This window comes from Cricetulus griseus, chromosome 5 (genome assembly GCF_003668045.3).
Source record: "Cricetulus griseus strain 17A/GY chromosome 5, alternate assembly CriGri-PICRH-1.0, whole genome shotgun sequence".
NCBI classification, from domain to species: Eukaryota; Metazoa; Chordata; class Mammalia; order Rodentia; family Cricetidae; genus Cricetulus; species Cricetulus griseus.
In genome coordinates, this window is record NC_048598.1 from 32,127,757 (window position 1) to 32,154,916 (window position 27,160).

Below are 27,160 nucleotides of genomic sequence, written 5' to 3' on the forward strand. Positions count from 1 at the left end.
CTGTTAGATAGCACTATTAAAATTTTCCAGATATCACTATTTATTATAATTTTTCATGGTAGAAAACTAAAGTCCCAAGAAATTGATTCTAGGTCTCCTGAATGGTTAGGAGGAATCAGACTCAGCTGTCTGTTTCTGTCGTGGTTCACGAACTCGATGAGTTCTTCTTCCTCTGTAACTCAGGACTGGAACACACCCGGTTACCCATGGGTACCTGCAGTGCCATTGTAGCCTCCTATACGGAGCTTGTATAGGCTTCTGCTGTCCTCTACAGCAAACTTGTCATAGTAGGCAAAGGCTGCCTCCTGGCCATCCCGCATATCAACACGTAACTCGTAGCGGCCCTGGGCTGTTATCCTGTGGATGTTGTCTAGTCCTGTGGAGAAGAACAGTGTACTGAGTTTTGCCGCAGCAGCTTTGGCAATGGGAGGGAAACACATGCTAAGGAGAAGGCATTGGTCATCCACATTATTCTGTCCTCCACCCTTCTTAGGATGGTTTCAAAGAGTCCCTGCTAGAGACTCTAACTGTCCTCTTGTGAGGAGGTCACCCCAGGTCTGCTGAGGAGTGCCACCTCAGATAACATCGGATCATACCATCTAATCTTGACCTAGTAACTGTCAAGCCCCAAAGCTCAAGATTCTTGGTCCTGTTTCCCAAAAATCTTCTGTGTCAAATTATGGTAGCAAAATCCCAAGAAGTCTTTAACAAGTGTGATTCTTTTGGTTTGAGTTGTAGGAAGCAACGGGTAGAAGCATGTGGGCAGAGAAGCCAAGATACCCAAACACAGTAGGGTTTCCAGCAGCCTCAAAGCTCAGGCCACCTTGGATTGTGCTGCCCTTCCCTTCTATCCAGGGTTCCTGGGGCCCCCAGAGACTGGTCAGAGAAATGGGGAGAACTTATGAATTTTCCATCTTATGATAGTGTTAAAACTATCTGCATTTGTTAGAAACTGCACTTTACATTTGAGTCTTTCTCTAGGCTAGAGATACACTACACTACACTCTGTCCTTAGGTTGGCATCAGCTGAGTAGAGCTGCCAGTCAGTCATGTGAACACATGGGCAAACAGCCACGCTCTGCCGAACACTGTGTAGCTAGCCTGTGATGTTTTGTAGGTTAGTGTTTTAAACACTCTTAACTTATCAATAATTTCCACTGAAGATGCTCTTAATAGGTATAACCTATTACAAGTTGGGGAGCATCTCTGTTGCTATTTGCATCCTGGATCCATTTGTTTTTTGTGTCAAACATGTAGCATATGGCTATCTAGCATGGCTGCCTCTTCACTGGTCTCTGTAAACTCCCACTCACTTGCCCTCTCAGCATCTCAGGCCTTGGGATAAGAAATTCTTATAAGACACAAAACACTCTAAGTCAGAGTTCAGGCAGAGCCTAGATGCTCTTGGTGAGATTTTCTCACATGCTTTATCTCTGATTTTGATCTATCTCCCTAAACTTTGCACTATTGACCTTGTATTGCTGAGGACTCCGAGCCTTCCAGATTTCTATGTGCCTGGTGAAGTTGGATTCTTTCCATTTGCTGTGACATCATCTATCTATCTTAGTATACCATGATTTAGAAATAAAAAGTGGTATAGGTACAAGGAAATTTAGAGATGACTTAAATCTCCCTCTTCCTTTTGTGTCAGGGAATTTAGAGGGTGAAGTGGGTGGCCAAGGGCCCAAGTGTTTGGTTCCTTTACCTGCTGCTTAAGAGTTCAAGCTTTGTCTTGATTGCAAACAGAAGGCTTTCAAATGTTGTTTGTGCAGCCGCTGACCCATAGCCTGTCCTTGACTTGTGCAGTTGTTCTGTTTGCAGGTGATGTTGTTCCTGAATGCTGCATTTCAGCTGGGGAACCCAACCCTTAGCTGCTAGACATGTTGGCTGCTGGTGCCTCACAGCTGCCTCTTTGATGGTTAATTTCCTCTGAGTAAGTAAGTTACTTCTTCTTTCTCCTCATACCTTGGAGCAGACTCTGGTCAATGACTGCAGTGGAGGGTACAGAAGGCTAGTGTCCTTGCCCAGTGGGATCTAAGCCAGAGGAGTAATTCATGAGCCAGAGCATCTCTTGGGCTCCATCTAAAGGGAGTCTTCAATCAATGCGCCATGCTAGGATTTTCCTGGATCTTTTTTGGTTCTTTCAATCCTCTTCTTGGGTAATTCAACTCAATAACTCACTTGAATAAGAACTCACCCCAGTAAATAACTTGGACCAGATCCTAAAATAGGGATTCTTGTGCTAGATAACCCAACTTAGAACATGAGCTGTGAGGCCTTAGATTTACTGGCCAGAGTACTGCTGCTTAACTACATAGCCTCAGGTCTCTGTTAGCAAAGCCTCAGATGGTGATTAATCTTCATTGTTACCTTGACTGGATTTAGAAGCATCTTTAGACAAAAGCCTCTGGATGTGTCTGTGAGGGACGATCTAGATTAGACTGATTGTGGCAGGGAGACCCATCCTGAATGTGGACTGCATGATCAACTGAATGAAAAGGAGAAAGGGTACTGGGTTCCAGCACAAGTCTGTCTCTGCCTTTCTATTCCAGATGCAACCTGACTGTCTGTCTCCTATTCCCTCTGTCATGCCTGATGCTTTGTTTGTTTATTTATATATTGGTTACTTTGTTGCAGCTGGGGGGGAATAACTAACACTCCTCATTTATCTTATGTTAAGATTTCTCTTTCTAATATTTGAGTTCTGTAACATGCTTCTCACTCAGTCCGCCACATCACATTTCCTTACTTCTCTGGCTTGTTCCTTTCATCCACTCGGAGGGTTTCTTCCCTGTCCCCAGTTTGCATGTGTCAAAAGGATTCCTACTCTCTCTCTTCCTGTCCCTCTTTCCCATTCTCCTGATCTTTCTGTCTTTGATACCTGGGGCTTTTTGTCAGGAGTTCATCAGTTAGTCTGGGGTGTAAAAGGGCATCTCTGGTGATATGAGACACATGAGGGAACAAAGAACTAAATAACCTTGAACAAACAGGGATAGTTGCACATTCCACTTCAGCTTTTCTTAAAAGAGGGACATGAAACCCAAACCTTGACCCTAATCTTAACTCCCAGTCTGGGTTTTATCCTAGTATCTCATGGTTGGCTGAACATAGAGCTTTTTCTAATCGTCATTCAACAGCAGCAGCAGCAGCGATAGACGTGGTGTTCCTGCATGTAACTGTCATTTAATCATAATAATGCTGCTTTCTTTTCACTTTTCATTTTTTAAATGATACTTTTACTTTTGAGGCATCCTTTTATTTATGGCACATAACAACCAGATTTCCATTTTGGCAATGGATAAAGCTTTTTTAAAACATATATTTAATTAAATAGAAAGTGATATATAGATCATTTAAGTGCTGAATAGTTCACATGTTTCACAGAAACCGGGTACATTGTGGCTTAGGTTTCTGTAGCTATGAGTCTTGACTGCTTGTGTCTACATTGATTCATGTGTATTACTGACTCCCAAGCTGTTTGAAGATGTTTTAAATCAAAGCACATTTTTCTGCTTGTTTGAATTCTCTCTTAGTGGGTTTATATGGTTCTTACTGTACATTTTTATTTCATATATTGGCAAACATAGATTTGGCTATCTAAAAGATACTCAATAAGTTCTTACCATTAATTAATATCTACACTTGAGGTACATATCCCTCAAGAAGTCTTAGGCAGTGATGTTTAAAGCTGAATGGTGAGAGCCTGGCCCCCAAGAAGCATCCAATGTAGTCTAGACAGATAAAGTAAAATACCATGATTCAAGCCATAGCAGAACATGGCTAATTATCCCACAGACAATGGATGAAAAAAAAAATAAAAGCCAGTATGACTTCTATGGAGGAGGAGGTGCTTAACTGGGTCTTTGGATATAGGTAGGTAGACACCAAGGTGAGGAAGGGACAATTGATTGAAGGAGTGTATCTTACAGAGGAAACTTCCATGGTTGTGCAGGTTTGAAGGTGGGTGCTGGGGAAGAGGGATGAAAGACAGTGAGGTGCTTGGTGGTAGAAGGATCCAGAAGGGGAGAATAGGAAGTCTTGCACCTTAACTGGATGATGATGGGAGTCACTGAAAGGCTTTACCAAATTGTGTTACTCTTCCCTCAGATTCAGACCACAAGGAAGCTCATTCTAGGGCTATGTAGACAACAGAGTTATGCTGAGGGCAGGGAACTCATTCCAAGGCTCTTACTTTGCTACCCATGGGAAGATGGTGAGGCTTGAAGAAGAATGTGGCAGGAGTGGGAGAGAGAAGAGTGCAAGTATCTAGTGTCACCATGTATTTGCCTTTCTGTCTGCCTCCCCTTATCAACCATTAGGAAAATCTCACGGAGAATCGTGGGCATTCACACTTCGACTGCTTTATGCGCCAGCATCAGCACCATCAGTCTGGCTTGAGTGTGTTTATCTTCCTGTACCCACCTAAACCTCCATCTAAACTTCCTGCTGTGTCAGACCTCCAGGAAATTACCTCTAATGTCACTCTCATTTTTCCCCTTTCCCTCCCAAGTCAGATAATAACATTCTCCCAGGAACCCAGCAGAGTCTCATTTCTCTCTGGACCTGAAGGCTGGCTAGCTGGTTGCCTAGCTTCTGAGACAGGGCCAGCCTGCCCATTGCTCCCTGTGCCCCCTTCCCTACCAGGCAAATTCCTGCCTTTGTACTTGCCTCATGTCAAGATCCATCAGCATAAAAGACTATTAATGAGGATGGGAAGAGACAGAGCAAAGAGGAAAACACCACAGTCAGATAAAAACAGATCAATAGCAGAGCCAAACGGAGCAAGAGGCACAAAAGCAATTCACAAGCTGTCAACTTCTCAATGGACACAGACTTCTGACAGTCCCAGGCAGACACAGAAAGGAGAGAGATGGACAGAAACCCAGGGCAGCCTGTGCAGGGAAAACACAAAGTGGATGTTACCTAGCCAAAACTCATCCTCCAGATTCCCAAAACCAACACGATAATCAGCCCATTTCCGGAAAAAATCAGTTTGGCCGTTCTGCCGCCTCTGGAATACCTGTGAAGAGAAAGAGAGGAGATGCTCCATATGACGGGGTTCTGTATTGGCTAGCATCAGGACCATTTCAGAAGTGAGCTTAATATTTTCATGGCAGCTTTTGCAGGGGGATGCTCAGAGCCCTTTTCTTGAAGTGCTGATGTCTCTGACAAATAGGCTGGGGGTGTGATATCGACACTAATTTGCAAACCCCTGTGATATAGAAAAGATTCAGGATACATATCAAGCTCCAAATAGTCAGGGGAAATAGGCTTGATTCTCAAATTAATCTCTTTGCACCACAGAGAGTAGTAGAAAGTATTTCTCACCAAAGGACTGGGACCAACTTCAAATCATCTAGTCACTGCCATCATCTTATTGCAGGCAAAGCAATTGCATATCATTCACTTTCCAAGCTGTTTAAGTGCTAATTTCATTTAACCTCCAATACATCAGCCTTGGCTTCAATTTCCAATTATACTTTAAGAAGGAGGCACAAATATGTCAGAAACATAAAAGAAAATGTCTCCCAAGAGTATTGTGAGTGCAGTCAACATTTAACTCTTCAAAACCTTCCCATTTTGGAGCATTGATGCTCCAGTGCTGTATCTGAGCTGTGTGAAGAAGGGTGTGTACAGGAGGGTGGGCAGGGCTGTTTCCATCCGTACTGATTCAACCCCTGCTGCTCAATTTAGAGCCAGCTTCAGGTACTTGCTCAAGAGTACAGTGGCTCTGCCTCCATCAGCCACTGGATGAGGGCTCTAGGATGGCATGTAAGGCAGTCATGAGTCTCATTATAGGGGAACGGCATTGCCTAGACTGTCAGTTGATGTCATCCTTGTAGATCTCTGGAAATCTCCCTAGTGCCAGATCTCTCCTGGGACCTATAATGGCTCCCTCTGTCATGGTATCTCTCATCCTGCTTTCCTTCATCCTGCCCCTGATCCAACCCTTCTCTCCTCCATTTCCTCCTCCCCCCTCCTCTTCTCCCCCTCTCATTCTGCCAGCTCCGTCTCCCCTACCCTCATGCTCCCAATTGGCTCATGAGATACTGCCCCTTCCCGTTCTCTGGGGTCCATGCATTTTTCTCTTAGAGTCCTTCTTGTTTCCTAGTTCCTTTGGTGATGTGGATTATAGGCTGGTAATCCTTTGCTCTATGTGGGGCCCCTGGCAGTGAATCAATATTTATCCCTGGTATAGGAGGGGACTTTGGGAGCCTATCCCACGTGGAGTATGCTCTCTTGGCTTGGACACGTGGGGAGGGTCTAGGCCTTATGACAGACTTTGGGGAGCCCCCATGGGGGACCTTACCCTCCCTGGGGAGCAGAGGAGGGGTGGGTGAGGGACTGGTGGGGAGTTGGGGGAGGGGAGGAAGAGGGAGAAGGGATTGACATGTGAAGCAGGCTTGTTTCTAATTTGAACTAAAAAAAAAAAAAGTACAGTGGCTAGCACCTTCAGGCTGCCCTATTTCATCTGCTCTGTACTAGGCTATCAGGTATGAGAGGAGGTGGTGTCAGCAAGTAGTGTCCCTCTCCCAACTACTGTTGCTCCCTGAAGGCCATGGCGGCTCTAGGGATTCAGGACAGAATGAGGTCACAAGCAGCTCTGGTAACTAGAGGGCCGTCCACATTCTGCCTCAGATCTAATCTGCCATATGCTACCCTCTAAGATAAGGAAACTAACTGCCTCACCATGGGAGGCTCAAGTGCTTCTATAAGGCAGCCACCTCCTCTTCATTTTAGTTCTAGCCCTGGGCAAGCAGAATCCATGTGCCTCACTCCTTCCCTTCTCCAGCACTCCCTGCATTCACTCTGTTTGCAGAAAGAGTCCAAAGCAAGGCAGGCATCTTACAGCCCTTGTTTGGGCCAGGCCATTGCATCCTTCACATGTGTCCTGGTTGGGTTTTACTGTCAACTTGACCTAACACAGAGTCATCTTGGAAGAGGAAACCTCAAATGAAGAATGGCCTCTGCTAGATTGGCATGTGGCTCTGTCTATGAGGAGTTGTCTTTACTGAAGTGGGATACCGTCCTGAGGGAGGTGAGTCTGGATTATATAAGAAATCGAATTGAGCATAAGCCAATGAGCCAGTAAGTAGCATTTCTCCATGCCTTCTGCTTTAGTTTCTGTTTGATTTCCAGCCCTGACATCTCTCAATGATGGACTATGACCTGAAAGTGTAAGCTAAATAAACACTTTTCTCCCCTGTGTTGCTTTAGGTCAATGGCGTTTATCATAGCAACAAAATGAAACTTAAAAAACAGAAAAACAAACCAAAAACATGGTCATTTCTGTCCCTGCTTGTGGAGGGCTACTGAATGAGGGCCTTGAAGGTAGTGAAGAGACCAAGATCCAAATGAAGGGGGTAGATAAAAGGACAGTGCAAAGGATGGTGACGTTATAATCCACAGGTACTCGGTCAGGTAGGCTAGAAGCCCGAGGACATGCCTACAGTGTACTTACAATCCAGCCGCCCCCATCTGTGCTCATATCACAGTATACTTGCAGCTTGTGGCTTAGCTCGCCATTGAGGAAGATGGTGTAAACGCCACTCAGAGTATCTCCATTCATCAAATGCTGAGCACAGTCTTGAGGATGAGAGAATACCCGGCCCCCTACAGAAGAAAAACAATTGATAATTTTATATTTAGTGTGTGTGTGTGTGTGTGTGTGTGTGTGTGTGTGCGTGCGTGCGCGCGCGCGCATGGGCATGCATTCAGGCCCCAGCATCTATTTGGAGTCAGAGGACAACTTGAGGGAACCAGTTGTTTCTTTCCACCACTGGATTCTGGGGATGAACCTCAGATTGCTAACCCTGAGCAGCAAATGCCTTTTACCTGCTGGCCATTTTATCAGCCCCCAAAGCAATTTTTAGAATGGTTCCTTTTTTCCATTATGGTCAGAGGATGTGCTAAAGAGTTTTGTGGTTGGTACATCATCATGAGTATAATTCATGATGCGCAGGTGTGAAATCCAATGTGTGGATGTGAAACCTGGACTTACAAACGCTGAGGACCAGCGGCTGAGTTTGTGGTGTGGATTCTCTGCTTATCAGTTTGCTTGGCTAAAAGCTAAAGGCCTTAACCATCGGCTTTCTCATCAGTATAATGAGGGTAATAAATACTTCCTCCTTGCAGCATGGAAACCAGTTAATGCCATTGATGATTGTGTAGAGATGGGCCAGTGGACCATTCTAGGGACCACTGTTCAAAAAGACAAAAGGCATCTGAACAAAGTCTTTGTTATCCACGCGGCAGCCATTAAGGAAGTCCCAAACAAGCTTAGCGTCAGCATGGAGAAGAATGTCTATTCCCTGTACAAAGCAATCTCTTGATTGTACCAAACAATCAAACAGCCATGTTTTACAGTTCAGTTTAAATTTAAGGAGAGAGCAGGGGAAGTAAATTGCAGCTCATCTTTCAGAAGGAACAGCCCAATCTGTAAAACAATAGCTAATTAGCTGTGAGAGAAGCTTAAATCCTGGAGCACTTTTCTCTGAGATAAGTTTTGTGCTTATCAGGCGAGCCAAGAACAGTCTACTAGGGGAGCTCTGCTGAGAGGGCCAGTTAAAGGCACAGGCTGCCATGTAAGGAGTGGTGGTTGGGGAGCTCTGTAAATGTGGGCTTCTGGGTCCATGAAGAATATGGTCACAAGATACAGCTCTGTTTCTGTGTGGAACTGAGATAGACAGGAAGAGAGGTTGAGGCAAGCAGCGGGTGTCAGCTAACACAGCGCCTCCTGGTGGTGTTACCCACACACCACAGATGTGACACCCCACCACTTGGAAAAGCAGGACAGTGGACGGTTTAGGCAGAGCATGTCCTACAAGGAAAACGCCACAATAACTTTCCTGAGAGTCCCCATCACAGGTTATCTATAAAGCAGTCTGTGTTAGGAAAAGGCTACTGGTCTTAATGCAAGTCCCCCAGCCCCGACCCAGCCGCCTGACCCAGAGATATATTAACTCCGAGGACCATGTTCCCGATTACTACCACAGGTTTGCCTAAGTGGTTTGGTGGAATAAGACACTTCAAGAATAGCCACATCAAGGACTGTTGATATATTTCTATAAAAACTCACAGTTTACAAAGTCTATTTGTATTTCTATTTAATTCTTGTGAGAAGCTTTAGAGGGAGGCGGGTTGATATAGATCGGAGACTTATTTTAATTTTTGAAGGAAAACTGCTCAGGCTTATTCAGGAGTCTTGAATTCAAGATTTCAGAGCCCAAGTCAAGTGCGCTGTAAAATCTATTAAAACAAGGACTACGTCCATGGATGGAGAGATGATGCAGTGTTTAAGAGCATCTGCTGCTCTTTCGGAGGACCCAAGTTTGGTTCCCAGCACTCATATCATATCAGATGGCTCACGACCACCTGCGATTCCAGACCCTCTTCTGGTCTTTGTTGGCACCTGCACACATGTCCTATATACACATACACAGATTAAACTATGAAATCTTTGAAAAGCAAACCTTAGAAAAGAAATATAACCTATGCTCCAGTTTGTTGAGGATCTTCTTCTGTGTAACATAACTGATTTTTCTATTTAACATGTAACTACAAAATACTCCAGGTGATAGTGACCTCAGAAAGCACTATGTCCCAATTAAATGTGCTCCCTTCTGAACTGACTCCTGTAGTCACCGCAGAAGAGCTATTGGCTTTTATTTACAGTATGTCCTAGACCTCTTGAAAACTCCTATCTCACCTATCCCTGAAGGTTAGTTTCATTTCAGAGGACAGCCGTGAGTGGCTTCTGTCCCCTCTCTGTATTGCTTTGGGAATACTGACCTTATTTCCAGTCGGCTAGGCTATTCTTGACCCTGGTCTCTAGAGCAACCAGCGTGCCTACTTGCCTTTCCTCTCTCCTCCCTGGCTGCCTGTGGTTCTCTCTGATCAGCACATAATGTTCCTGGGCTCCAGCTCACTGCTACTCTATGCACTATTTCTCCCAAAGGAAGAGTTCCTCCTTAGATCAGCCCAGCTTCTTAGGGAGACAGAACTCTTATTTCTCAGTACTCCCTGGGTCCCTCACAAAAATCTCTTTCCCAAATTCAGCATAGCAACTCATTAAAATACACATTTAAAGTCAAACCCACCTTGAGACTGGAGAAGTAAGCAATTTTAGGTCAGTTCCTTCTCCTTCATTGATAATGACTAAAATTTATGTTATAGATACTTTATGAGGGTATCAAATCCATTCTTAGTTCTTCTAAAGTGAGATCTAATATAGGCACATGTAATAAATTAAAATGGCTTGCTCTGGGGAAGGGAAATTTTAAATATCTAAGTAGCTGTCATAAAGGAGACATTCACTTATTTTTAAGGTTGGAAGAATAAGATCAGCTGAAAGAATAAGTGTCTACAGTATGCCAAGGATGGATGGGATAAAGGTCTATGATGATCCTTGGGAGAGGAAGGACCATATGCCCCTCCTCCTGAGCTCCCACAGTAAGCTGGCAGGTGGAGGTGCTGTCCAAGTGTGTGGGAGGTTGATACATAGTCGCTGAGTACACTTGCCTTACCCTTGACAAATTACAAGGCCATCTGGTTGTTAATAGATTCGATTTGCTGTAATTTAGTCTATGGCATTAGTGGAAAGGCAATCAAGAAGCATTTTGCTTTTATAGATGATCAGAAGCAGCAACATGGGATTTTCCTTCCCTGGGAACTTGGAGAAGATGGGACATGAAGCTTTTCTCCATCCTGCTCCAGCCTTGAAAGCATTCCAAGTTTGTCTCAGAGTCACTAGTCCTCAATCGACCTAGTCCCTCTATCTCATAAGAGAAAGCAGAGGCTTGCTGAGAGCTCCCAAGTCATTACTTTATTATTGTTCACATCCCCATGTTCTATCCCTGCTCTACTGCATCAGAGTGTCAAGCAGGGAAGATAGGATCAGAGGTCAGTATCTTACCAAAGTGCTTCCGATAGAGCTATTCATAGTTTACATGTTTCTCTTCTCAGAAGCCAAGAGGCAGAAATGGTAAATGAGATGATGCCTTGGAGGCCTCTAGGCCAGCCCTTCCTGCTTAGATCATATGACCATGTGGATAACACAGAATTAATTTTTCTCTCCCTCCTCTCTCACACACATCTCCCTGTCTCCCCCTTTTCTTCTTATGTTCTTTCTTCTTCAGTAACCTCGTCCTGGGTACTCTACCTTTCAGTTTGGGTGGGATGGAAAGGAGAGGGGATATTTCAGCTTGAGTTTAAACCTTGTGACCCGCCTTTACCATTTCACCCTGCTGCTTTGGAGGTGTTGGACTTTGGCTCAGCTAACAATTATAAAATCTCTCCCATGTTCTGATTGACCTGTTGGGTTATGTGCCCAAGATGGACCTCCTATGTTTTAGAGGATTATCAGGGCCAATCATAGGCATCCTTAGCTCTCTGAATGCTAGGCCATCTAATCAGAGACCTACCTTTAATGCTGAAACTGATCATCCTAATACTTTTTCCAACCAAACACATAACCTAGGAGGTTCTTCTTCCCTTTGGTGCAGTAACTTGAGCCTAGATGAATAAGCTGACATTTTTCTTAAAAGCACAGGTAACAGTGATTACCAAGTTAGAAGGAAAGAGATGCCGGGTGATCAGTATACTGAAATGTCTCCTGGTTAAGTATTTCTAGATGTAATTATGAGATCTACAGGCCCAGGGCAAATGAGATCTCAAGTTCTCAGTGCTCTGAGACAGAGACAAACATGGGAAGATAGAAGGGTATCAAAGCAGGTATGCAGTGAAGCTGGGGGCTGGTGAACAGGGGCCGAGAAGTGACATTCTGGAATGGAGTAGAATTTGATGAGTGCTAATCAGAAAGCTTTCTGACTTTAGGAACTGACTAATTACCCACGAACTTGTGGAGAAGGGTATTCCAGCCATGTGAAAAAGCACGGAACATTTGGAAAACTGAAGATTTAGCTAACAGACAAAACAAGCTCTGGGTTGGATGGATGTGATACCAGTAACCGAATCACGCTGTGTAAGGAGAGGGACCTTCTACTGAAGGCAAGAGATACCTTACTCTTTATCTTTGCAGATATAGCGTTATTTAAAGCAATGAGTTTCCTATTAGAGGTGGAGGTATATTTTTCTGGTGCCTCCACCCTTTGAGTAAAAATTTTATAGTCTCAACCTCTCTGCTGTGAAACAGCCACTGTTGAATTACCCAGACTAATATGGAAGCCAATGTAACAAATCTAACAAATCTATTTCTTTCTTTCTTTTTTTTTTTTTTTTTTTTGAGCCTGTCCTGGAACTAGCTCTTGCAGACAAGGCTGGTCCCGAACTCACAGAGATACTCCTGCCTCTGCCTCCTGAGTGCTGGGATTAAAGGAGGGTGCTCCCACCGCCTGGCCAAATCTCCTTTTATTATTAAAAAAACAAAAACAAAAGCATAGTGATAGGCATCTGCAATGTTATTCACCACTTTGTCCTTAGCTTTTAGCACACAGCCTAACAACATGTCAGCATTTATTAGCTGTTTAGAGTCATGTGAGTGCTAGCATCCATCCCTATAATAATGAAAGAGGACACAAAATTAGATTTTCTGAAAACATTTGTGATGATATAATTTAAAATGGGCTAAATCAAATTCTGTGACTGGTGATGTATAAGCTCTCCCTAGAGCACTTATGAGGTCATCTTATAAGCTACAGTAAATAGTAGTACTGTTAAACAAGACTCACTACTACCCCAAAGGGCGGCCACATATCCCTGTTCTGTTCACTAGTGCAAAATCTCTATGTAAATAAGTTCAGAAACTTAGATAAAAGGGACCATTCCTTGAACACCACCACCTCCTAGAGGTCTCCCAAAGTGAAATACAATAATATATAGAGAGTATGACAACTATTCTTCAAAATTTATTTTGTAGGTAAAAAATCTCACATTAAAAAAAACCTCTCCAGAACAAGAAGGACTCTAAGAGAAAAAATGCATGGACCCCGGAGAATGGGAAGGGGCAGGATCTCCTGAGCTAATTAGGAGCATGAGGGTAGGGGAGAGGGAGCTGGCAGATTGAGAGGAGGAAAAGAGGAGGGGAGAGGAGGAAATGGAGGAGCAGAAAGGTTGAGTCCAGGCAGAATGGAGGAGAGCAGGATGAGAGATACCATGATAGAGGGAGCTGAGAAGAGATCTGGCACTAGGGAGATTTCCAGAGATCTACAAGGATGACATCAACTGACAGTCTAGGCAATGGTGGAGAAGCTACCCTAAATGCCCTTCCTCTATAATGAGACTGATAACTACTTTATATGCCATTCTAGAGCCCTCATCCAGTGGCTGATGGAAGCAGAGGCAGACACCCACAGCTGTACACTGAACTGAACTCTGGAACCCAGTTGCAGAGAGGGAGGAATGATGATCAAAGGGGTCAGGACCAGGCTGGTGAAACCCACAGGTCGACTGAACAGAAGGGGGAGTACATGGATCCCAGACTGCTGTCTGGGAGGCCAGCACAGGACTGATCCAGACCACTGAACATGGATGTCAATGAGGAGGCTTAGGCACTCTATGGGGCCCCTGGTAGTGGATCAGTAGTTTCCACTCGTGTAAGAAGGGACTTTGAGAACCCATCCCATGTGAAGGGATGCTCTCTCAGCCTGGACACATTGGGGGAGGGTCTAGGCCTGGCCCAGGATGATGTGGTAGACTTTAGGGAGCCCCCATGGAGGGCCCTACTCTCCCTGTAGCAGAGGGGGGATGGGGTGGGGGATGGTGGGCGGTTGGGTGGAGGGGAGGGAGAGGGAGAAGGAATGGACATGTGAAGCAAGCTTGTTCCTAATTTGAACTAATAAAACAAAACACAACACAACAAAACAGCAACAAAAATAACTCTCCAGACTCAGGTGGAGTCTAGTGAGAGCAGATTGAGAATTTGAAGATGAACTCTCATCAGTTTTATACAATCCCTTAAGGAAACAGAAGAGGTAATCCCTTTAAGGAAACAGAAGAGGTAAAAATCAAATAAATTTCTCAGTTTGCTCAGCAAGGCCAGGATTATTCCTATTAAATAGCTATACAAAACAGCACTGAAAGGGATAGCATAGGTTGGATGATAGTTTTGAAATCTATTCTTCTCTATGTTGCCACAAGTGAACTCATTGCCTGGGCAGTTTGTTCTGCATTTGGTAGGACATAAACTACCAGAAGGAGGGTCTGATAACCCAAGGGAGTTTGGGCTTACAGGACAACTCCATGCACTGAGAACAAGAGTACTTTTGGAAGGAAGATGACAATCAATATGACATTGATTATCTAGTTCAGTTTATTAGAACAACAGTTTAATTAGACAAGCTAACTGTATTTAAAGGGGTAAGGAAAAATATCAGCATCATGAAGAAAAACCAAGAAATTAAAACCCAGCAGAAATGTTAAACTCGGATATTAAGGTTTAAAATAACAATGAGTTTGAAATGATAAAGGATTTAGATACAGTTAAAATGCCAGCAATCAATTGGAATGTATGGCTGAGAACCTCTTGAAGAAGATAAGAGGAAAGAATAAAGAGGGAGAAAATTAGAAGATTTGGAGTACAGCACACACATTCTAACATCTAATTAATGGAAGTCCTGAAAAGAAAAAAATATAGGAGGAAATGCTTAAATGAATAATAAAGACAAACTTGTAAGAAGTACAGATAAAATGCTGCCGATTTAAAAGCCTCATTGAATGTCAAACTGGAGATAAAAAGATAAATGGACTCTAAGAGAGAATGAACTGTAAGACTGCCAGAAAGAGAGAAAAACATGGGTCTGGGGAGATGGCTCAGTGGGGCAAGTGCTTGCCACACACTAGCATGAGGACCTAGCTACCATGCTTTTCTACATCTGTGATCTCAGCACTGCAGAGGGAGAGCCAGTCAGGTCCCTAGAGCTCATGGCATAGCCTTTCAAGCCAAATGGGCAATCTATTCAGTGAAAGACTCTGTCTCAAAATATAAGGTGGAAGAGTAATCAAAGATGATCCTTGATGTTGACTTCTTCTGGCCTCTACATGCAGAGATGTGCACATACACGTACATGCACACTTGTGTCGGTGTCTTCCCCCACAATTCTCTCTCTCTCTCTCTCTCTCTCTCTCTCTCTCATACACTCATACACACATACATACCATATTCTAAAAGGTTCCAGATAGAAAAATTTAGTCATCTGCAGAATGAAGCCATTAGGCATTAATTAGTCTTCTTGAAGGCAATACTGCACATGAAAAGATAGTAGGAGCCAAGTGTGATAGCTCATGCCTTTCATCCCCGCATTTGGGAGGCAGAGTCAGGTAGATCTCTGTGAGTTTCAGGTCAGCCTGGTCTACATAGTGAGTTCCAGGATAGTCAGTATACATAGTGAGACTCTGTCTCAGAAAAAATAACAATAGTGATACTGTGAGGACATTAGGTTTCTGTCTTGCCCAGTCCTGCAGCCACGGGGGACCAGGCAGGACAGAAAATTTGGTCTATGGTACTGAAGGCTGGCTAGTTTGTGGTTTTTTTTTCATTAAGTTGGTGAATCATGGAGATATAAACAGTAAAAATGGAAGGCCAATTTTCTTTGTGACTATAGAGATGTAAAATGTTAGAGTTAAGTAAATCTGAATGTATTAAAAACTCATTCAGTTGATTTTTTTCAATGATAGTAAATACACATATTTTTAAAAGTCACTAATGTAAGTCACCTCATTAGTAAGCAGAAGTGTAAGAACCATGACTTATTAAAAACTATCATTTGATAAAATTCATTGCAAATCTAACTTGAAGTAGAAGAAAATTCTCTATAATTTAATGAGTGTTTCATACCACCTATCTTAGCCAGTAATATTTTTGTTTATTTATGGCTAGCCGATTACATATTTTTGTTATTTTAGAAAGCAGTCACTGTGTTAAAGAGGTTCAGCAGATGAGGAGTTAGTGAGGATTGTGCATCTGAAGTGTTAAATGTGCTCCTTCCAAGACTGTGAACAGGTCAAGGTTAACGAACCTCACTGTCACGGACAGCTTCATAGGTTCCAGTTAATGTGCAGAACAGATATGAAACTAGTACCCACAAGTGACACCAAATACCTAAAATATTTGCTCATGCATGGGTACTTGGAGTGTCTAACTCTACTACTCTCCATCTCATTTCTCTGACAGGGTCTTTCACTGACCCTGGCACTCCTCTATTCAGCCAGACTAGCTGGCTGGGAAAAACCCTGGCATCCTCTCTCTGTCTCCTCAGTGATGGGATACAGGCTTGGGTTGCCACCCTCTACTCCCCTACCAATGGTACTACCGAGGGTACTGGGGACTGGAACTCAGCAAGCAGCACTTTACTTTTACTATCTCCCCAGCTCCATATTTACCTCAAATATTAATAGAAACAATGGATAATTACAATTAGTAAGAAAGTCAGCAGGATCGCTAGATACCGGATCAATATATAAAATCAATAGTATTTTTCTGCACCAGCAATAATCAACTAGAAAATATTTTTTTAATTAGGGACAAGTCACAAAGCAATAAAACTAATAAAACTTCCAGAGATTAACTGAGAACACAGGAATGCTATGGGGGAAAAATTTAACATTGTGAGAAACATAAGGATTATTTAAATAAATGAAGATATAGTCTATGCATTTTAGAAGGGATAACTTACTATCATAAAGATGTCAGTTCTTCTCAAATTAACTTATATGTACATTGCAGTTCTAATCTAAATTTAATTTGGAGGACTTCATACCTAAATGGGATAATTCAGATGACATGACACATATGGAAAATTAAATGCCATCAAATAGCTAAGTGAACCTTAAACACTGGAGCCAAGGAAACTTGTCTTACCATGTGTAAATGTATTAAAATTAACTCTCTATATAAACACACAATGTAGGCTTTGGGGAAAAAAAACAGATGAATAGAGCCTGGAGTAAAATAGATAATTCAGAGTTCAGAGACAGATTATGTGCATGTATGAACTTAATATATAGGAAGCATATCAAATCAATGAACAGATGGCTTCCTTAGTGCATGATGCTGGTAAAATTGGTTCACTTTATAAAGAAAAATGAAACAGTATCCCAACTGAATGTCACATATAAAATAGACTAAGTAAGATAATAAATCACAGAGTGAACAGAAGAATACTGAAGAAGAGCTCTGAGTCTATTGGCAGGAAAAATCTTTTTTTACAAAAGATGCTAAAGGCTCAAGTAATACTGGATAGATACTATAAGGAACCCTGATGGAAAATGAGCAAATGACATGAACAGGTAATTTACAAGAAAAAAAAGGCTAACAAACACTGAGATATTTAAATTCAAGCTTACTGTTACTGAATGGGATTCACCAAGAACAATGAGACATCAATCTTATTAAACTGTCAAAAGTTCCAAGGCTGGACCAGGCTGGAATGTGTCAAAGTCATTAGGAATGATATGGACTCCCAGAAAACAGGGACATTCCTGTGTACCCAGCCTGTAAGTAAACTATACTTAAACCAAATAAGTACATACCCTGTGCCTAGCAATTCCTTTTCTGGGCATGTAACTTTTGGTTGCCTCACTGATCCATAGATGGATACATTGAGGGTGTATACTACAGCACCATTTGGGGCTGTGAAAGGTTGGACACAATTTGATGCCTGTCTTTGAGAGAGTGGAGAGGCAAATGGGTTGGGCACACATCAAGTAATAGTTTACAATAATTAGAAGTAAAAGACTGATGAATCTAAAAGTGTCCAAACATAAAGATTTGTAATGATTTATATAATCCAAAACACCTTACACACATTTAAATCATTCATAACCAAAGCAATTCTGGAGGAATACGTTTTTCAAAGGGAGAATCAAGAGGCTTCCCATTGTACATGTTGGGATGGCTGTATAGGGATGGCAGAAAAAGAGCTGGGGCAAAAGGAAATAAATGAGTGAATAGGAAGAGGGGCCTTGTTGGAGGACCGATATTGATCACACATAATAAAGTGGGCAGTTTGATGAATACAAACCTTTGATGTGACATTTAGCTATTCAGTTGGACATGCTTGGGATGGTATATTCATATGGCATGATTAGTGTGCCACTTCCTTCTCCGTAGCCAGGTCTCAGAGGAAGCTGAAGGCAGACCTTCCTCTGTGTGTGGCTCTGTCTGTCTGTCTCACCCTTCTTTCTCCCCTGCCACGCTTGCTTGTCACAGGAAAACAAAACTTCAAACTGTTTCTAAGCGGTAGAGCAGTGGGAAATGCCCCCACTTCCTGCATCGATGAAGGGGCACATGATGTCCTGATGTATAGATAACTAGGCTTCCCTTTCCAACAGAAAGTCTAGTAACCATGTGTTTTTCCAGAATCCACTACTCACTGCTTTGGAGTCTAGATTTTGCCAATTTTCATTCATTTTTACAACCTAATAAAACTGAGTTTTATGTCAGAGGAGACCCCAGAGTTTTCCTGGAGAGTATCACAGAACAGCCTGACCTGGAAGGGAGATAGCAGGGGGTAGAGGCAATAAAAACGAATAAAAAAACCAAAACATCAACCTCTTCATTACTCATGTCTTGCTACCTCTTCGCTTAACCTCAAGGTCAAGACAACCCTTTTATAGTGTTCACTGCCTCTGAGGATGAGCTTAGCCCGAGTTTTGTTTGCCTTTTATAGTATTAAAAGAGACAATGAAACCTGCCTCTCAGAAGATCATTTCACCAAGTCCCTGTGGCTCTGCAGGGAATATATTTGTTTCCTCATTTAAATTCATGTCTCTAAAAGACAAGTAGACCTTGGACGAAATTTCAGGAGACGGCAAATTATAAATAATGTATCCATATTTTTTTCTCTCCCATACGACTTGTATATAATTCCCCCTGGAGCCTTGTGCAAACACCAGAGACAAGAGGACAGGAAGCTATTAACATGATGGAAAGATTGGAATGGGCTCATGTTGTATAGTATGAACATAAGAAAAGGCATCAGGATCAAAGGAGGCTGTGAGAGCAGATCTTGTCTATAATAGTGGTGATAGGGCCGGGTGGACTGAGAGTAGAGGAAGGGAAAACCAAAAACCAGGATATATTATATGAGGGGAAAAATTTATTTTTGTAAAAAGGAAAAAAGTACCATTATTGTCTACTATTATTTATTACTATTATTATTGGCATCTGAACTATTTCCCAGACAATTAGATGAGCACCTGCTTGAGTGACTCCTTTATCTTGGCCACCCCAGGACAAGATTAGTGTTTATTAGGGATGGGGGATACTTTGAAGTCAAACTTTAAACTCTCTTGTCCAAAAGAAGGCATAGAAAACTTGCACATGATCAGTGCATTCTCAGAATAGGATGCTGCTAAGTGGAAAATGCAGATACTGGCAATTAAGTTGAAAAGGATGCTATAGGCATAAAGGATGTTAAACTCTAACTCCTTCAGCCCTGGTGTACTGTCATGTAGGCCTTCAGTGGTCCCCAGACATGCTCAGCAGGATGAATTCCTGCCCATGGGGTCTAGACAAGCAGCCTCTTCAATCTTGAATTGGGTAAAGCTATTCTTTTCACTTTGGTTACTTGCCTTTTTGAACCTTTTCCCACCCCTACCTTTAGGAAGCAAATGCACTTGTATTCTCTTCTTTGATAAAGTTTCCTCTTAGCAGGGGGCAGAGACTGGGGCAGGAAGTAAGCAATTATTAACTGGCCAATGACAATACAGCCCAGAGTAATGTACCTGGGAAGATTTGTACTGTGGTGGTAGACAGAACCTGACATTAGAGAGGGACTTTGGCCTTCATAACCTGCAAGCTGCACGTCTTCCTAGCATCCCTGCACAGGGTATTAAGAATCTTGGTTCTCTTCTTCAGTTTTGTTTTATCGTGATGCCTCCACTTCTGCACTCTGAAGCTGAGATTTAACTCTTCAGTTCATCTATCATGTCTGTATATATCAGGCTTGCAATGGGAATTGGACATGCAGTATTTCTTGCCTAAGAAATTTTCACTCAGCATCTAGTTGTCTCAGTGGGTTCTGATAAATCTCCAAAACAAAGCCAGCAGGATTTGGGATGCATCAGTGACTTAAATTTCAGCCTCCTAAAACCACACCTCCTAAACATGGACACTCTATTGTTACATATTTGGGGATAGTGTGAGTCCATTGTTGGTACCCTGAAACTCTATACAGTGAGTATCTCAGTTGGTAGCTATATTCATTGCATAGAAATTGAGCTCTTCAGTTTTCTTTCTTTTTTTATGAGCTGACACTGGCTATGTTTAATGAGCCCATTGTCAACTGGAGTCCTGTAAGAACAACAAATGAACCTAAACAGACACCAACAGTGACCTAAACTGCCCATCAAACCAAGCCATTAGCTAGCATCCTCTCCACATTTCCAAGTAAGGTGTCAATTACTTGATTTAATCCTCCCAAGGCCCTGGCCAGATCTGGAGTCCCATACCCAAACTACTGCATCTAAGACAAGGCAGTGATGGTCAAAGAAATGGTTGTGCTACAGTCCAGAGGGATTTGGAAAGGGGCTGCTGCTGTAGCTACCACAGAAACTTCAGACATTTGACACACTGTTCACTACTGCCAGCTGTGACATTAGCAGGATGGGAATGAAAAGCTCATCCAACACTGAGCATTTTGGTAACAAAATGATTCGTTTAACCTAGTAAACATGCACATTGGGAGCTCTGTGCCTCTGTTAGCTGTGTTCCTTTTATGGTGAAAAAAAATCTTAATTCAGCAGAAAACTCATCCCAATGGGTCTTTAAGTGGTGGCTTCATAAAGGCCCCTTTAATTAGCCTATGAGTGTGCAGGGCTGGGTTTGAACAGAGGTAACACCCTAGTTCTTAATAAGTTATCTTTGAAACAGCAAGATAAACTTCATCAGAACAGACATCAACAGTTCCCTAAGTTCCACTTGGTAAGGATATGTCATAGATTCATGTCTTGGTTGTGAGATCACTGTTTATTTTTATTTCCCCATTAAAATATTTTCTTTTGACTAATGAACCCATTGAAGACACTCTGGAAAGTATTGAAAAGTATTAAAAAAGGAGGAAAGGGACTCATTTCACTAACAGTGACTTTGAAGTACTTGATCAGTTCCTGGCTTTGACATCTAGAATGAATATATGGAGAGAAGGAGGAGTGGGGGCACTTTCTGTTGATTCTTTTGAGATGGAAGGGCAGGCTCTGGGACATGGAGGAGGACCAGTCATCCTGGTACTCTGAAATTCAGGAAACCTGTGTTTAGGGATGAGGGATGTGCTTATATTAACCCACTGATGAACACACCCTCATTCCTAAAATGGGCTGGGTGGGCAGTTACACATCACAAACAGTAAAGGGATGCCATGGAGGTGGCAGAGAGAATATACTAACAGTTCAGATCCTGGGGCTGGACTGTCTGGAGTCAAATCTAAGCTATCTAACTTAAAAGCCATAAAATCTTAGATAAGTTATCTCATCTCTATTGTACCCTACTTTTCTTGCCTGTAAAAATAAATACATAGATAGAGGTAATAGTCTATAGGACAGAGGCTGTTGTGGAGGTGAAATTAAATGCTGTTAAATAATGCATGTAATGTGTTTAGGAAAATGCTTGCCAGAAAGTCATGTAGGTCTTTGATTTCTTAAAAGCCTTTTTTTTTTTCTTCTTTCCGTGGAGCCAAGAATCAAATCTAGGACCTTGAACATATTAGGTAAAAAGTATTCTATTAAGCCACACTCCTATTCCTGAGCTTCTTATATTTATTTATTTAGTGGAGCTGGGGATTGAACCTGGGACCTCATACATGCTAAGCAAGTGCTCTGCCACTATGCTATCTATGTGCTAGCTCACATTTCTTGCCCTTTGAAATGGTTCTACCACTGGTTCTAAAGATTGACTGAGATACTGAATACACAAAAGTACTTTGTGCTTAGGAAGGTGTGAGGGTTTATGAGGGTTCAGTACTGAAGGTTTCCTCTGTAACGTTTACTAGAAGTGTTGCTGAGGGCAGGCATCAAGGGAAGGAGGGAGAGAGACAGAATAATTTTTCTAGAGAAACACAGAAATTGGTACAAGAAGCAAGTTGACATCTCTACTTGGTGTCCTTAGTTGGTCTATATAGATTACAGATTTGGGCTGGTGTTTCCCTGATAACCTCAGTGGTAGGGATTTTCTGGCAGGGCCTTGGGAAAGGGTAAGGAAGAAAGAGGAAGCTGAGTTTTCAATAGGCTCCTTTGAGGCCAAGGCTCAGCAGAGACGCTGAAGAGGTAGGCACCATGTAGGGAGAAGAAGGCATCAAAGTGACTCCAAGTCCCTCACCTGTGGTGAAGGCAGTAGAGGTGAGGCTGCTCCTTGTGGCATCCTGAGCTGCCTGCAGGAGCACTGTGTAGTCTGTGTTCTCTGACAGGCCCTCCAGTCGGATCCAGGTGTCCTCAGCATCCACAATCAGCTCCTGCAGGGAGCCAGAATAAAGGAGGCTGTGGGAATAGCTAACTTGCAATATGGGACTGGAGGAGAGCTGGGTCAGCACTGCTGTCCTCTCCATCCCACAGCAGGGAGAAAACTGCCAATAGGCAGGGAGGACAGCTCCCATGTGAGGTTTAGGCTGGCTCCTATCTCACAAATGCACATGGGATAAATTTAGGTACCTGGGTTATTGAGCCAGTGACTTGAGACCTCATTGGCCTTGCTGTGGAGTAGAAGCAGCTGAGGAAGCAGAACCCTAGGCCTCCCCACCATCATCAAACAAACCTGCTTTACTTATACTTGTTCTCTGGATTTGACTTCTATATATGACTTTCACTTTTTAAAGGGTCCTACCACAAGAGAAGGCTTGCCAACTAGTGCTCTAATAGACTGTTTAGAGTGATGGTATAAAACCAAAATTTATCATCTCCTTACTGTAGACTATATAGATGGTGCTTTTATAATGCTTATCAAGCCATAAAGGCCTCTTGGGTTTATTATCTGGCTCACATTTTCTTGGCCCTGTGAGTAAGAAATCATTCTGGTAACACAGGATTAGGAGTTTGTCATGTTTTACACCATAATGCCCAGAGCACCATCACACCTAGTGATGATCCAGAAACGACACTGACACTGAGAGAGGGTTGATGCTTTACCAGTGTGGGTAGAGAGCAATAGCAAAGCCACAGCTTGGTATTTCCTGGCTTGAAAACCTGGTCTCTCTCCTCAATAGCAGGCTGTGTATCCAGGATCTGGAACCTCACTGGTTGCCTGTGAATTGGATCCTTCTCCATCCTTGCAATTTCCATGGATCATTCCACTGGTCAGTTTCCACATGGGCTCACGTGGGAGTGATGGTTTTCCCCCCTTTCCAGCTAATGCTTACCTTGCGGCTACCATCTGTGGATTTGTAGGTCAAGACATAGTTTTCAATCTCTGCTCTGGGTGGCTGCCAGGAGATGAGTGCACTTTGCCTGGTGACTTCGCTGGCTGTCAGGTTGGAAGGAGGATCCAGGACTGCAAAGCAGAGAAAATGCTAAAGTGTTCCTATCTCTTCCTTGTTTGATTTCAGACATGGTACGCTTGCTCACCGGGCTGTTTCCCTGCTGACTCTAGTTCTGGCTTGGATGGGACCATAAAGGGTGCTATTATCATTTGAAGCTACTCCCACCTCCACAAGCAGGACTCATGGCATCCCCCAATACAACTCTTTATGCTTAGGCTCCTGAACCCATCAACCACTGTCTCTTTGAATTTGCAGCCCTCTTGGATCTTCTCTTGTCCTAATGTTCTACTGGTCATGATTTTACCAAGCAGCTCACAGCCACTACCATACCAAGCTTTCTAATATTCAGAGTTTCCTGTACCAGATAGAGTCTTAGTGCCAGATTTCTTGTATGGCTCTGCTATTGTCACATAGACCCTGGGTGTAGAAACAGAAGTGCTAATTGAATAGCAAACACTACTTGGACCACATTTGGTCAAAACATGTTTGGATCACCAAAACCTATAGCTTATTATCTACTCCATTACAAGGAAGCATCATTTTTCAGTTCTACATAATCCTCCATGGATTATACCATCCATGCAGGAGCCTATACTCACGGGTAGAGAAGTTGGTGGTGATAGTGCCACTCATGAGTGGCCCACTGGTGGCATACATGGTGACGGTATAGTGGGTGCTAGGAAGCAGGTCAACAAGCTGGAATTCTTCACTGACTCCATCAACCAGGATGGTCTCTCCAGCAACTGAAATCAGATCCATACAGATAAGGAAACACCTATCATATCTAAAGGCATTTCACATGGACTCAGTACCCAAGAATTCTGGGAAAACTACTGGTGATGGAGCTTATTGCCCCCTACAAGGATCCACTTTCATATTTTTATTTTTTATTCTTCAGAAAGAGTATTCTGTACATGGAATATCTCTCCCTTCTATGCTCTCCTCTGGAATTGAAGAGGAAGAAGAGGTCTTGTTTATCTGTTCCCTTCCATCCACTTTTCCCCATCAACTGTTCCCTCCTTTGTACTGAGAAAATTCAGTGCCTGCCTCTCATTACATTTATACAACAGTTCTAAAGTTCCCATGGTCCTGACTGCTTCTCTCTGCAACTCTTGGGAGAGAACTGAGAACAAGAATTGGAGCCACTGATGAGTGCTGTAAACAGGGTCAGCCTGCTTCTGTACCTGTCACTTGTGTTACTCCAGGCTTTAGGATAGCCATGCATCATCACCATTACATGATGAAGTTATTAACAATCAATGACTGTGTTACTACTGCCTTGGTTGAACATTTTGACCTGTGGGCAGAGTTTTGCTTCTATTTTTTTATCATCTTTTACCTTGATTGAGTTTTGGACCACAGTTTCAGTTTATTAAAACATCTTTAATGTGGATTCAGTCAGCCACAGTTTGGTTTTATATACAAATTTTGCAAGCATGTCTTCTTGGTACTCATTCAAGCTGTTAATAAAACTGTTCATTATATCAGAGCCAAGCCCACTGTTAGACAATTAGAATATTTCTGAATCATTCAACATTTAACAAACTTTATTAGGCACATCTCCAAACTAGGTCAGACCTGATATTTGAAGTTTCTTGTGATCTAAGGGCAAATGAAACAAGACATTCTTTGGAAGAATATACATTATGACCATCTTTTTTGCTATCCTACGTTGGGACATCCTGCCATCACTCAATGCTTTACTGCACTAAACTGTGACAGATACTTAAAAGCTCATCTCTCTCCAAATACAGGCAGTCTGTACATTTCCTTAGGATTCCCTTGTCATTTTTACTTTCTATAAGATTTTGTTTCTTTCTTCCCCTCTGTACCCCAATTCTAAATTATGGTGGTCCACTGGGTGTAGCTCACTATGCTCCATCTTGCATAGTTCAGGCCACAGCTCAGGTCAGGCTGTATTTACTTCACTGCATCCTTACTAGAGATGGGTTCCATAAAGATAAGCACCCAAGCATTGCTTCTGAACCTTTCTAGGCTCAGTGAGTACACAGCCCATGGGAGGTCATCAAAAGCATTTGCTGAATGAATGGATGTGAATGGAGAGGATGGAACTGTGTGCCTTGTCACTATGAGCAGGGGTGCTGACTGCCTTAAAGAAATGGGGGATACTTTGTCAGAAAATATAGCATGGCAGCTAAGACCTGAAAGACAGGCTTTCTAGGTTGACTCTTGGGGAGAGAATTCCCTGGCAGAGAAATGGCACATGGGAAAATGCATAGAGATTTGAAGAGTCTTAAAGAGGTATGCTGATCTAAGAAATACTGGGTCATGATACCAAGGGACAGTAGGAGTTGGGAGGGGCTGTGCAAGAACATAAAGGGATTGGGATGTATCCGTGGTATCTTCCTTTGAGAAGGGTTATGCAATCAGCTATAGTTCCCATCAACTCAAAATCATGGTTTATCATGTATTTTCCCATCTTAATTAAAGACTAAATGATATTCAGCTTTCTAATGCCTTGCTGAAATGCAAATGTGCTAATAGAGATGCAAAGCCAAAACAAACTGAAATCAACAAGAAAGCTTTGTGAACCTACGATGGTAGATAGTAATGATGACTAATGCCTTTTCCATTTTGTTTGATAATTGTGTGTTCATTTTCATTTTCCCCAACTTTGATGACAAATTATTCTTTGAAGCTTGTAGATCTGCCTTCTCTTCCATCTCTGAAAGTCATGCCATCCACCTGCTTTCTGTTTTCTGGCATCTCTGTTACCTAGATTCTTGAATATAACCTGCCAAAATTCTGTGATCACATGTTTAATTTTGGAAAAGAAATAACTCTGTAAGCCCAGATATTTGGAAAATGCTACTGTTTTGCTTTGAGCTTTTCTATTCAACTTCAGATAGTGTAAGGGGAATGAGCACCGTGAAAGCAGTACCGATATTCAAATTTTGGTGTTAATTCAAACTTTTGGGACAAGATGTGGGTAGGGAAGATCAGTACGACAGAAACATCACTTAGCAGTTCTAAACCAATTGTCACCTGTTGCCGTTGTTCAAAAGAAAATGAGTCCCAAAGGGAGTAGCACTATTAGGAGGTATGGCCTTGTTGAAGGAAGTGTGTCACTATGGAGGCAGGCTTTTAGGTCTCATATAAGCTCAAGATACCGCCCAGTGTCTCAGACCACTTCCTGTTGCCTGTGAGTCAAGATCTAAGAACTCTCAGCTCCTTCTCCAGCACTAGCTCTGCCTGTATGCTGTCTTGCTCCCCTACATGATGATAATGGACTAAAATCTTGAAAATGTAAGCCACCCCAATTAAATGTTTTTCTGTTATAAGAGCTGTCATAGTCATGGTGTATCTTCACAGCAATAGAACGCTAAGACACCGGTTAACATGTTAATCTGTGCCAAGTTTGATCCTATAACTTATTTTTCTTGCTCTGTAAACATCTAGAACAGTAGTTCTCAACCTTCCTAATTCCGGGACTTTTTAATGCAGGTCCTCATGTTGCGGTGACCCCCAGCTATAAAATTATTTCCATTTCTACTTCATAACTGTAATTTTCTACTGTTATAAATCATAATGTAAATATCTATGTTTTAGGATAGTCTTAGGAAACCCCTGTGAAGGGGTTACTCCATCTCCTAAGGGGTTGTGATCCACAGGTTGAGAACTGCTGACCTAGAAAATTCTTCTCTCTTATCTGCAGCCCTTTGGTGAAAATCTTAGCTCAGTTTTGAGTTTTGTCTTCCTAGTGTAGCTCTGATTTA

General features: G+C 42.5%; 1 protein-coding gene across 2 annotated transcripts in view; it reads right to left on the reverse strand.

Annotated features, from left to right (window-relative positions):
• The window catches only part of Tnr (tenascin R), a 75,121-nt gene that overhangs the window by 5,179 nt on the left and 42,782 nt on the right, over positions 1 to 27,160 (reverse strand). For both annotated transcript variants that reach the window (XM_027417270.2, XM_027417271.2), the window contains 6 exons: positions 24,023 to 24,166; positions 23,304 to 23,434; positions 22,271 to 22,403; positions 7,463 to 7,614; positions 4,924 to 5,020; positions 215 to 376 (listed from right to left, as the gene is read on the reverse strand). In XM_027417270.2, coding sequence (XP_027273071.1) covers positions 215 to 376; positions 4,924 to 5,020; positions 7,463 to 7,614; positions 22,271 to 22,403; positions 23,304 to 23,434; positions 24,023 to 24,166 — 819 coding nt within the window. The remainder of the gene's footprint in view (positions 1 to 214; positions 377 to 4,923; positions 5,021 to 7,462; positions 7,615 to 22,270; positions 22,404 to 23,303; positions 23,435 to 24,022; positions 24,167 to 27,160) is intronic.